The 13,430-nt window shown below is 42.3% G+C and overlaps 1 protein-coding gene across 2 annotated transcripts in view; it reads left to right on the forward strand.

The window, feature by feature from the left end:
- Positions 1-13,430, forward strand: part of adgrv1 (adhesion G protein-coupled receptor V1) — a 143,655-nt gene that overhangs the window by 40,055 nt on the left and 90,170 nt on the right. For both annotated transcript variants that reach the window (XR_016114632.1, XM_088993687.1), the window contains exons 20-36: positions 59-282; positions 383-1,117; positions 2,800-3,173; positions 5,009-5,188; positions 6,805-6,985; positions 7,066-7,259; positions 7,333-7,462; positions 7,709-7,789; positions 9,203-9,342; positions 9,468-9,833; positions 9,903-10,146; positions 10,223-10,438; positions 10,516-10,731; positions 10,807-11,051; positions 11,135-11,316; positions 11,393-11,891; positions 12,884-13,193. Coding sequence is in view for 1 of the 2 variants with exons in the window: in XM_088993687.1 (XP_088849813.1) it covers positions 59-282; positions 383-1,117; positions 2,800-3,173; positions 5,009-5,188; positions 6,805-6,985; positions 7,066-7,259; positions 7,333-7,462; positions 7,709-7,789; positions 9,203-9,342; positions 9,468-9,833; positions 9,903-10,146; positions 10,223-10,438; positions 10,516-10,731; positions 10,807-11,051; positions 11,135-11,316; positions 11,393-11,891; positions 12,884-13,193 (4,517 nt within the window). In the remaining variant the exon portion in view is untranslated. The remainder of the gene's footprint in view (positions 1-58; positions 283-382; positions 1,118-2,799; positions 3,174-5,008; positions 5,189-6,804; positions 6,986-7,065; positions 7,260-7,332; positions 7,463-7,708; positions 7,790-9,202; positions 9,343-9,467; positions 9,834-9,902; positions 10,147-10,222; positions 10,439-10,515; positions 10,732-10,806; positions 11,052-11,134; positions 11,317-11,392; positions 11,892-12,883; positions 13,194-13,430) is intronic.

The following is a 13,430-nucleotide window of genomic DNA, read 5'->3' on the forward strand; positions in this document are numbered from 1 at the left end:
AGAACGGAATCCGGTCATAACGCGGATGTTACCTGTATTTTGCCTTCTATCTCCTCAGTGTCTTGCGAGCACGGGGTCATTTTGGCGACGTAACAGTGTTTTGGCATCTGTATGCCAATGACTCCATCACACCGTTGTTGGAACGTCAAGAGTTTGCCAACATCTCTGGCTCCATCACTTTCACCACTGGAGAAGATTTCAAAGTAATCGTCTTGGAGGCCATCTCAGATACATTTCCGGAGTTCAATGAGTACTTTGTCCTAAAGTTGGTTAATATATCCGGTGAGTCGAAAAGGAAAGTACATCATGAATACTGCACAACTTTCAATATGTAACCTATTGGGAAAATTCATGCGTACAATGTTTGTTTCCATTTTTTAAGGTGGTTACCCGGGGGATGGTGGCCGACTTGCTGAAACCTCTCTGACCGTCTCCCTTGTTATTCCCACCAACGATGACCCATATGGCGTGTTTGCCATCGCAGACAGCGATTTAGACCAAGAGGTTGCAGAGGATGTACTTTCAGATGAGGATATGGCAGATGTCACTTCTTTCACCATCCTCCGACAACAGGGCACTTTTGGCCACGTGTGGGTTGCCTGGGAGATTTTATCTGCAAAATTCCCACAGGGGCTTCCTCTGATGGATGACCTGCTACTTCTAGCTTCCTTCCCCGATGCAGTAGAGCTCAGGCCTCGGGCCAGAAGGCACCACTCTGCTACAGACGCATGGTTTTTCTCCGGACTTCACGGAGCCTATGGGACTATCCCACCTGAAGACTCACCCGCCGTACCGGGCAATTTGACATTCTCAGCTTGGCTGGTCCCCAGAGCAGCTACTGATGGCTTTATAGTCGCCAAAGGAAACACGAATGGCACCTTGTATTATGGTGTCAAAGTCCAGACCAATGAGTCTCATGTCACGGTGAAGTTTTACTACACCGTTGCGGGATCAAATAATACTCAAGTCGCCCAAGCCACTGCTGCTAAATTCATGGAGGATAACACGTGGCTACATGTGATCATTACAGTGGATGATGGGATTGTTGAGTTTTTCCTGGATGGAAGCCCTATTCCTGGAGGCCTTAAGAGCATCAAAGGAGAAGGCATCGCTGATGGTAATTTACACTTCATTAACAATCATTGAAATATATTTAACTAAGAAAAAAAAAACAGTTTATATCTCATCAGTGCAGTTTCAGCACCATGGTCAGTGTCAGAGAAGCAACAATTCTCATTTTGTTGTCGTGATTGTACAGTTTTTGATTTAAAGGACAACCGACACCCTCTGACAAGTTATGTCCATAATTTATAAAATGACTTCTACTGAACGCATTTTACAAAGATTCCACCGCATATAGCTATATTTTACGTTTTAAGACTCGATGCCTGACATGACATCACGTTAGGAACGCCCCTGACCGAGAAAGCGACACACAATGCATTTTGGGTACTTTGCTTGCTCTGAAAACATCGTGTTGATGGCAAAATTAGATGGAAAACATAAATAACGCGATAGTGAATCGTTGTGTGTTGCACCAAGACTACCAATTGCGGTAACACTGTACAGAAGTTGACACAAATTCCCTGCAGACAAATCAGCCCATTTCCAACGGAACTTGTGCGCCAACTTGTGCATTTTCTGGGACGCTACATTGGAGGCCAGACGGCTCGAATTGAGACAGAAGAACTTCTTTAATCGATTGCAAACATTTATGCTTTCCTCTTCAGAACTATTTGAATCATATTCATAACTGGATGAGTAGCAAGAAAGCATCTCCTGGCGTCCTGGCGTGACGTCACGAACTGGGGGCGGGACTTTCTGAAAATCCCCAATTCGCAGTTCATTTTGTTGCAGTGTTAGCACACTTTAAGTCATTTTTATTGATGTTTTGCATTTGACTAAAAAATATCAGCCAGCATGTTTTGGGTATTTTAGATGCTATAAAACATTTTTCTGATGTCAGTTAGGAAACAAAAAAATGGTGTTGGTTGTCCTTTAAGTGTAGATGTTGTTGTCTCATGCCGCTGAACATGAAATGCCAACAAGTCGATTCTTAACTGAAAAATGCACACCCACACGTATTGCCCAAGCCCACACACCACCCACCTCCCGATCCGGCCTTCATTGTTCATAACTATTGAGTCCCTCCAATGCTTGGCTGAGCTCAGTTGGATGTTCTTACCGCTCAAAGGAAATCACTCAGCGTCTTCTTTTATTCTTTTTCTGTCTAATTACCGGAGACAATAGTGGAAGGCAGCAGTGGACTGAAGGCTCCCAAATTTCTCTTTAGTCAACTTCAATCATAATCATCACTTGTGACAGATGTTATAGTCTTCCTGTGATTCCTCAACCTACATTTGGATAGTTTGCACCAGGGCTTTGTAATTACCTAGTCTTGCAGAATGCCTCCATTTGTTTTTTCGAATGTACTTCCCGGCTTGAATGTCAATAGACCTAAAATGTTGAAGGTTCAAAAATGAATACTTTAGATTTGTTGGGCAAGCAAAATAACACAAACAACACAATACGTACAAATGTAAAAATACACCTTTTGGATTGGATTGAATTTACCTTTATTAGTCTCACAGTGGGGAAATTTACATTTCACAGCAGAAAAGTTATGAAAGGAATGAAAGAAGTAGAAAAACAAAATACAGGAGCTGCTGGAAAGGCAGCCACTCTCACGAAGCCATCTTGAAGTCAAACCAACAACAACAAAAACTAAATAACAAATAATTTGACAACACAAAGAAAGGAATGAAAATGTCCTCCCTTTTTTGTGTTTCTCCACTCAAGGTCCTGCTTCTATATTCATTGGATCCGACCCAAATGGTCGACAACGCTACACAGGCCTCCTTCAAGATGTTCGCTTGTACCGTACAAGGCTGAACCGCAGCCACGTGCATGAGCTCCACAGCCAGCCAGCAAAATCGGACCTGCGAAGCATCTCTGGTTACCTGCGGTACCAGCCGCAAGAGAGCAAAAAGTCATTTGTAGTGGAAGTCAAGGATGATGACGAAGAGGAAGGGGAGGAGGTGTTCTACCTTCAGCTGGTGGCTGTATGTGGCGGTGCTCGCTTGTCCATCCCCAGACCCACGGCTGTGTTACGCGTCATGAAGAGTGATAATGCTAATGGGCTCTTTGGATTTACCGGCGGCTGCATACCTGATGTAAGTTTACTGAGTCAAGCCAATGTTGCATATGATGGATTTTTTGTCCTGAAGGTTCAATATTAATGCAAATGAGCTACACCCAACACCAAATTGAATCTTTAGTTTCAAAGCTCACATTTGATGTGATCAGTTCAGAAATCAATGAAGTGCAAATGTGCAGTGGAACTCTACCATATTTTACGGCGTATTAGGCGCACCCACAAGCCTTTATTTTCTTATGAAGATGACCCTGCGCCTTATATGTGAAATCATATTGAGCCATAACAGGTCTCACAACTACTGTCAGCAGCCTCCGACTCCATTTTCCCCTGTAGGTGAAGTCGTGCATAACCACTGCATTTACTGTAGTGGCTTACAATGTAGTGTGCCTAATATAATAATTGAAAAACTTTGATATATTGATACCTTATACAGTGTTACCCAAAAAGATGCGTACCCATGAACATTTCAATTGTGGCTTTGATTAAAAATCTATTTGATTCAAATTACAACCACACATTCAGTTTATGGAAGATCATTCACCAGAGTTTCAGCTATTTCTATTAATTTTTAGTCAATTTATGGCTTTCCCAAGATGCGTTCCAAATGTCCACCATTTGGAAAACCAAAAAACTTTTTTTCATTAATTGAACATGTGCCTTATACCCCGTTGCGCCTTATATATGGAAAAGGTTTGAAAATACACCATTCACTGGGGTGCGCCTGATACTCCAGTGCGCCTTGTACACTGGAAAATACGATAAATGTTTCATATCATGCCTATGCGAATCTGGAACTGTCGCGGCTTGGAATTGAAGCGGATTTATGTGGGACAGGAAATGTGACACAATCTCTTTTCATCAATGGATGCTACAGCTGTGTGTTTGCTTTCAACATTTAGCTTGTAGTAGACGTGCACATTCCACCAAGGCGTCCCTAATCCACTGCTGAAAAGGGCGCTTTGATCCTCTCCTCTTTCATCTACAACTGCTTCATGTCACAAAGAGGGTACAGAAAGTGCTGAAGAATGAATGACTCTCTGTGTCTTTGTGTTGTCATGGTATTTGTTATTTAGTTTTTTTTTGTTTTTGTTTTACTTCAAGATGGCGCCGCGAGAGTGGCTGCCTTTCCATCAGCTCCTGTATTTTGTTTTTCTACGTCTTTCTTTCCTTTCCTCTTCCTTTCATAACTTTGCTGCAGTGAAATGTAAATATCTCCAGTGCGACATGAATAAAGGTACATCCAATCCAATCCAATATCATGACATTTTAAATGAACAGAAAAAGTAGGGAGAAAATTGCATATATAGAACTTCTCACCTCAACAACAGGCACTCCCAATGCAACTCACTGCAACATGGAAACATTTCTCTCTAAATTGGATGCTAAAGAAAAGAGCATGTAGCTGAAATAATGACAATCATAAAACACATTTTTAGTTATCTTTGCAAACTATTTCAAATGTCTTCAAAGAGTTAGCTGTTTCTCCAGAGAAACCCACCACACATGAACACGTGTAACAGAACCCTACTTGCTGCATATTTCATTAGCCTTCATGCTTGGCTGCGGCATGCCCATGCTCTCCCTTTTTAGTCCGATTGGTTGCATCGGCGGAGCAACAGGTGGCATAGCCGCCGTTGATGTATCGGTTGGGGGCATTCCACAGAAGTACCTCAGGATTTCCAAGACTGGAACTGGACACCGCGCTTTGTTGCTCAAGTTCATCAGGGGAACAGATGTCAAGGCCGAGGGATAGCATTCCATTAGAAACATTATTGATGTGCTGGAATTGCACATTGCAAGTTTTGGAATGTTGTTCATTTCCATTGCCATTCCTTCTGTTTGTTGTCACAGACCACCGAGGAGGGTTCAACCGTTTCCTGTGTGATAGAGCGGATGCGAGGATCACTGGATAACGTTTACGTTAACTATTATGTGACCCAAACAACCAGCGCGAACAGGGAGATGCCAGCACGTGAGGATTTTCTCAATGCAACCGGAGCTGTACTTTTCATGACTGGGCAGCGCTCTGAGGTGTGTGACAATGACTCACCAGTTGTAAATGCCTCTTCTAATGGGGGAGATTGCTCATGTGGGTGAAAATAAATAATAATAATAATAATAATAATAATACATTTTATTTCAAGCGCCTTTCAAAGCTCTCAAGGACACTTTACAGTCACAGACAGGCATCGATAAAATAATAAATAAAATACAATTATTAATAGCAACAAGAGATAAAGCTACACAGAAAATGTAATTTTAAATAGGTAGGTTTTGAGATGGGATTTCAAGGTGGAAAGTGAATCAATGTTACGAACGTTGGGAGGAAGTGAGTTCCAGAGTTTGGGGGCAGAGCAGCTGAAAGCCCTGTCCCCCATCGTGCTGAGACGGGCAGGGGGCACAGTGTGTCGCTACTGTTGCTGGCATGATAATTTGCATGTTATGAGTCAATACAGGAGCAGTATCAAATGTAATAGTTCTCAATTTTTGGTTTTTATTATTATTTTTTGAATCCATTTTGTTAATTAACTCATTCACTGCCAGACATGTGCAAAAATGTGTCCACTCCAGTGCCAGGGTTTTTGTCATTGTCACTTGAATTCCAGGACCCACAGAATATTGAATTTTCGGACTACATAAACATTCAATGCAGCGTAAGAAACGTTATAGTCGCTTCTTTAATCAGAAAAAAAAGTTAATTCCTAAATCATATGGGTGTGGAGTTATGAGCTTGAAATGAGGGGGGCTGTCCAAAACAATGCAATACTGTATGTATTGCATTGTATTGGTTTATTTAGCGCTTTAACAACAGCTGAAGCTGGAACAAAGCACTAACATGGAACAAAGGGAAATGCAGCCCCCTTTTGGAAGGGAAAAAAAGATTGCCAGAGGTCTGGGTAGCGTGTTATCGGCACTCAAGCACAATAGTAATAATAATAATAATTCAGGAAGTGTCATATGTTCAATTCCTGAATAAATTTGTGAATGGCAGTGAATTAGTTAATATTCACAATGTGATTTTTTTAAGCACTACATCGAATCTTAACCAAAATACAGTAAAGTCTCGTTATATCGATATTCAAGGGAGTCCGAAAAAATATCGATATAACCGGGACTATCGATATATCCGACCCTGTTTGCATGTAATTTTCTCCGTGCGTGTATAGAAATAGTATCGATATAACCGGGACTATCGATATATCCGATATCGATATAACGAGACTTTACTGTATATTTATAATAATGTGTTCATATTTAAGTTAAGACAACATTTTAAATAAACATTGTTAATTTCTTACATCCCCAAGATGTGACATTATTATTTCACTCAAAACAAAATTTACTTTTTGTGCATTGTTAATGATATAAAAATGCACACTTAGGTCTACTACACTACTGCATTTTAATCTAGGTGATGGTCGTGATACTTGGAGAACAATTTATTTTTTATTCCCATTGGGGATTTAGTGTAAAAAAAAAAGTTTGGGGCCAACTGCTTGATTCTCTTGACAACCAGCTTCGCCTAGTGGCCAATATAAGAAATGCACCATAAAATTGTATTCTCGTTTCTGCCAAATATAAGCTATTGAAATGCTGAACTACTTTTGATATTCAAATGTGGAATACCTGCATCCTTATCATGTTAGGTACTGAATCTTTTGGTGTTGGATGACAACCTCCCTGAGCTAGCGGAGACATTCAAAGTCTCATTAGTGTCGGCAACATCCGCCGATGGGAAGCCAGGTTCCACTCCTGCTAGCGGTGCAAGCATTGACTCCACTAATTCTGTTAACACTGTGACTGTAATGGCGAGCGACCACCCTTACGGTATGAACCTACACACCTGAAACTGTGCTTTATTTTCAATTGTGATACTGTCACAGAAGTCCTTTCTTATTTCCTTGCAGGCTTGCTCCAGTTTCAAGCACATCCACCGGACGAGGGATTGATCATCCCTGCGTTAGAACCTGCACACATCTCTGTCAAAGAAGAAGATGGGCGGGTTCGTCTGCCAGTGGCCAGGGCTCAGGGCCTTTTGGGAAGGGTCCTGGTTGGATACAGGACAACCCCCTTTACAGCATCCAGCCCTGAAGACTATGAGGTTTCCATCTCATTTTAGACATTTAATTCCATGGAATAAAATGTCTGAGTGACTTTCTATATTTTAATATCAGGGCTCAGAAGGTATTCTGGACTTCCTCCCAGGAGAAAGGTTGAAGTACATCACGCTCACCATCATTGACAATCCAGTTCCGGAACTGGATAAGGACTTCCGAGTGGAGCTCTACAATACTGATGGAGGAGGTGAGAAAACAACATTGACCCCACATCCGTTGTTTTAGAGGCCCTTACTTCTAAAAATGTCAAAAAAAACTAGCAAAAACCATACTAGTTTTGTGCATCTTTTCTCTTGTGAATGACCCCCCTCCCTATTAACCTTCCTTCCAATGTGTTTTTGAAACTGAATTTCCTGATCTGATATCGCGGTGTGACCTCCCCAACCCTCCACACCTTCCTTCTCACGTGTGATCCTGATTTGTGATCCACCAGTGGATCAATTTCTGCATGTTGAGGAAAGTGGTAGTGGGGAGAGTGACTCTGATTTCCTGCCTTCTTCCTCTCTCCACCGTGGTAAGTCTCCACCTTTTTTTGTGCAAAACCTGTCTGAACTTCCTGAATAATTCCTACCGTGGCTTTTAAAAACTGTTAGGCTCAATAAGATGTTACATAGCATATTTTACCGATGTATAAGGCACACCCAAAAGCTTTCATTTTCTTCAAAAGATGACCCTGCACCTTATACGCAGGTGTGCTTTATACGTGAAGTAGTATTGAGCCACAATAGGTCTCACAACTACTGTCAGCAACCACTAACTCCATATTATTATACATGTATTTCGAAAACCTTTTTCATTCATTGAAGGCCTTATCATCTGGTGCGCCTTATACAGTGATACCTTGGCTTACGAACTTCATTGTTTCCCAGAAAGTGTAAGGCGAAAAGTGTTTATTCCAAACATTAACTTCCCATAGGAAACCATTAAAATGAGAATAATCTGTTCCCAGGTCCCCATAAAACACAATTTTCAACTAAATAAGCCTTAAAACTACACACAATATACCTTATTTTATGTATAGTAAATGTGCTATGGTAATGTAATTAACGAAATAATCTGTACTGTATCATAAAGTCGTTTTATTTACCTTTGTGATGGTCATTGATGGCTTGATGGAATGGATAGCTTTTTGCGTAAGTGTCTCAAGGAGCTCTGGGTTGTCCATCTTGGAGGTTGTGATATTGCAACAGTAACAGATGCAGGCAGACACACTGGAAACTTCATTAATAGCTGGTTCACTTGCTTGTCTTTTCTCTGCAGTCTACACTCTGCCTTTGAACTACCAATAAAGTTGAAACGAGTCCAACTTTCACTGTTTTCTATCCATGTTCTCATCTTATGACTTTTGTTTTTTTGTTTTTTTTCACTTTTGTTTCAAGCTCTGTTGTCTGCCTTTCCTGTTCATGTGCAGCCTTGTGTTCCTGTAACCCTTCCCCCCGCTCACTGCTGCGTGTGTCCCCTCCCTCCTATACCACGGATCTTGACCAATCACGTGCGGCTTTAACCGAAAAAAAGTCTGCTGCCATTTGCAGCTCCTTGTTAGGATCTCCAAGAACCGGCGTTTTCGCGAATGACACATTACTCATTGTGGCGCTCTGTGTGTTTCCCGAAAAATAGTGCGTATGCCAAGATTATATTCACGCGAATTTAATGTTGGTAAAGCGAAAACTTTGTTAGCTAAACCGTTCGTAAACCGAGGTATTACTGTATTTGGAAAACTTTTTTCATTCATTGAAGGCCATATCATCCGGTGCGCCTTATATATATATATATATATATATATATATATAAGTTAGAAAATACACCATTCATTGTGGGTGCGCTTTATACTACAATGCGCCTTATACACTGGAAAATACGGTAGTTACCCTGTTGCATTTGTTTAAAAAATATATGTATCTTTAATAAGGCTTTTATGTGTACGTAGCCAGCTTGGGAGCTGCTTCCCGCATTACGGTTACCATCGAAGCCTCTGATGATGCCCACGGAGTCTTCAACTTCAGCCCTAGTTCTCTGTTCGTCAATGGGACAGAACCCGAGGAAGGCCACAACACTGTGGTTCTTAAGGTCTGTTAAATTAACTTTTTGGAGATTCCAATTTGCCCAGAAATTGTGAATCATGTGAGATATTGATCTGAATTCATTCAAAATATCTGAGGTATTGTTTGTGATGTCTTGCTTCTCACTCCCAGGTGGATCGGTCCTTTGGTGATCTCTCTAATGTAACTGTGTACTGGGAAGCTGAGCCTAGCTCAGCAAGGGACCTTTTGAACCAGTCTGGTACCATCTCCTTTGGTGTCGGGCAAACGTCAGAGAGCATCATCCTCACTGTGGCTCAGGATGAGGTCCCGGAGTTGGACCGGGATTTTACCATCTCTTTGGTTAATGTGTCGCATGGCCGTCTGGGTGTCAAGACTACTGCCACTTTGACTGTGCTCGCCAGTGATCACCCTTATGGTGTTTTTGTGTTCTCCAACACCACAAGGCCCGTCCGCCTACCTGAGGGTGACTCAACTGTTAGCCTCAGCATACTGCGACTGAAAGGCTCAATGGGAATGGTCTGTATTGTTTTGGTGACTGTTCTATAACAATGTTTTTTTTAACTCCCTGTGTAATTTTCTTCCAAGGTGCGAGTCACATTCACCACACTAACAGAAACGGATCCGGCACCTTACATGACACCCGGAGTGGGCCGAGCCACTGAAGTTCAAGACTTTATTCCATTTGTAGATTCAGTTGTTTTCTTGGCTAATCAAAGCGAAACCAACATCACTGTTAAAGTTTTGGATGATGATGATCCAGAGAGAGACGAGTCTGTGTTTGTCCAGTTGATCGCCGTTCAGCTCATTGAAGGGGCGCAGGATAGGCTCGGTAAGTAACACTATCACTGTCGAAAAAAAAACCCAAAACAAACACAAATTAACTTTCTATTCGTGTTTTTTTGCAGTTTCTAACTCCCCCTCACTTGGCCCAAGAATGGAAATTGTAGCCCAGGTGATCGTGGAATCCAACGATGATGCATTTGGCATCTTACAGCTGTCAGCTTCTGCTGTCAGTGTGGCTGAAGACTATGTTGGCCCCATCATAAACGTCACACGTGTCGGGGGGATATTTGCGGACGTTTCCGTCAAATTCAGAGCCGTGCCGTTGACGGCCAGAGTCAGTAAGTTACTTTGCAGCGGTATGCGCTCTCATCATCTATTGTCGCCACCCTTCATTTGGATTACGTGTTTCCTGTAGGCGAAGACTACAGCGTCGCCTCCACTGATGTCGTCCTTCTTGAAGGGGAAACCAGCAAATCGGTACCCATTTATGTCATTAACGATGTGGTCCCGGAGTTGGAAGAGACTCTAGTTGTCGAGTTGAGCAATCAGACGACTGGAGGAGCTTTGCTAGGAGAGCTCACGCGTGCCATTATCACCATATTGCCTTCTGATAACCCTTTTGGTGCCTTTGGTTAGTTTTTTTCCAGATCAGACATGACTTGTATGTGTGGCTACAGACTTTCTAACTATTTCTTATCATCTCCAGTCTTCCATGCTGCTCCCATCACCATAGAGGAACCATTGTCTAACTTCAATGAAGTTGCACTACCAATCGTACGTAATGCCGGTACTATTGGGACGGTGGTTGTCCAATGGCGGGCCACCGTTAACGGTAAACTAGCAGTGGGGGACATCAGACCCACATCGGGAGATGTGACCTTTGCTCCAGGAGAGACAACGAAGACTCTGCGACTGGAGGTCTTAGCGGATGAAGTTCCTGAAATCACAGAGGTGAAAACAAATGAATACTCTCAGCAAATTTCATACAAATCATTCCAAGTAATAAACCGTGTGTTATATTGTGCCTCTGTTAGATAATAAAAATAGAACTCACCCGTGCCAGTAATGGTGGAAACCTCGGAGCTGATACCTTTGTTAATGTTAAAGTGCCTGCCAATGACAATCCATACGGGACAGTTTACTTTGGGCAGTCTGTTTACCGCATCCAGGAACCACTGGAAGGAGTCTTCAAAGCCAATATCACCATCCAAAGAAGGTATTTGTGTGAACCCATACATGATATATTTGCTTTTTCTGTTACCTTCGTAATCATCCCGTTGCTTGAATTTCAGTGACGGGCGATTTGGCCGCTTGAAAATACTGTACAGCACTTCAGAGATCGACCCAGTCGGCTCAGCTCAGGCTGAGGGTCGGAACCTGCTGACCTTCTATGACATGCCAAAATCAGGGCTTCCAGTCAGTCCTCCTCAAGGGTCATTTAACATCACCTCTCCGGCAGATTCATTAGCCGCTTGTGCTGCCGCATGCATGCGAGAACGTGCCTGCCAATCCTTCTCCATATCTTCAAATACAATCAAACCTTCCTGTACTTGGGTGACTTCAGGATCTGACGAACTTAAAGCAACATCTCAGGTTTTCACTTATGTGAAAAACGTGAGTGCCGCTGCTGTCTTGTTCAGCAGCCAGGCCTCGGCAGGGAGCGACTACATCCCTGTCGCGGCCGAAAGTGCCTTTATGGAGGACAGCTCAGGGGAAGCAAACCTCACCGTGCTCATTTTGACTGATAAATTCCCTGAAATGGATGAAAGCTTTGCCATACACATCTTAAAGGTATTTTGCATCATGCTATTGGTTGTGTTTCTCAATACAGTGATACCTCAGTTTACGAACTTAATTGGTTCCCACAAAGTGTGTGTAAGGCGAAAGGTTCGTCTGCCAAACATTTATTTTCCACAAGAAACCATTAAAAATGCGAATAATCCGTTCCCAGGTCCCCTAAAAAACATAATTTTCTCCTAAATAAGCCTTAAAACTACACAAAATATACCTTATTTCATGTATAGTAAATGTGCTATTGTATTGTAATTAAAGAAATAAACCGTACTATGTAATAATGTCGTTTTATTTACCTTTGTGATTGTAGTTGTCAATGGATGACGAACTTCCAGTTTTCCTCTTGATGATATCCGAGTAAAGTTGTCGTGCTTTCTTGGCGATAATACCCTCACTCACACTGTACCCTGCTAGCTGCTTTTTATTAATCCAAATCAACAGAAGTTTTTCAACTTCTTCTATTGCCTGAGACCGTTGCTTAGACAACACAAAAACCCCCTTAGCCACACGTAGCAATAGTCGACTTAGCATTACTGGTAGTGTGACGCTAAGTCACACTAACGCACACCTCGTTCATGTTTCTCGATGATCTCCTTCTTCTACTCGACCATAATTTTGTTTTGTGGCTGAACACTGGCCTGTGGTGGGGTCTTTTTCGGTCCCATAATAGCAAAACTATCCTTGATAACAAACGACGTATGCACTCAAGGAAAGGGGTGATGAATACTAGTCCGCCAGCCACCGTGGCGTTGTTCGACTGTGTGGTTTGGTGTTCTTCTGGCGAAAACTAGTCCGTAAACTAGTCCGCTAGCCACCGTGGCTCTCCGTGTGGTTTGGTTCGTTTGCCCACAACTAGTTCTTATGCCAAGATTATATTCTCGCAAATTTAATGTTCGTAAGGTAAAGCGTTCGTAAACTGAGGTATCACTGTATATTCAATGTTGCATAACTTCATATACACAATAACAAGCGTATTGTGTCATTTCAAGGTGGAACTGATGAATTTCAGCACAGACCAGAGGAACCTTCCCTCTATTGGCCAACCAGATAAAGCAGTGGTCACCATCGGAATGAACGGGGATGCGTTTGGCGTGTTTATGATATACAGCGCCAGTTCCAATGCTACCAAAAATGGGCTTTACGTTGAGGTTCACGAAGAACCTTTTGTGGCAGTTCCTTTGGTTATTGAAAGGAGAGGAGGCAACTCGGGGACAGTCACTGTGGAGTGGAGGTTTGTCGGAGGAAAAGCCACTCCGGATAGAGACTTCACTGGAACCGGGGGAACTCTGGTTTTTGATGGTAGGTTGTCTTGTTAACTCATTCTCTGCCATTCCCGAATTTGTTCGGGTTTTGGTTTTTCTTTCGGGAAGGTGCTGATAAAGCGCTGGTCAGACCTCTGGCAATGTTTTTCCCTCCCATGAGGGCGCAGCGTTTGCTTTTTGTACAGCTGCCCACAAATTATTATAAAGACATTTTGGTTAAGATTCGGTGCAGTGCTTTACTGCTGCTAAAAATAAAAAAAAAATCATATTATGA

Source organism: Hippocampus bargibanti, linkage group LG04 (genome assembly GCF_051943395.1).
Source record: "Hippocampus bargibanti isolate YZ-2025 linkage group LG04, ASM5194339v1, whole genome shotgun sequence".
NCBI lineage: Eukaryota > Metazoa > Chordata > Actinopteri > Syngnathiformes > Syngnathidae > Hippocampus > Hippocampus bargibanti.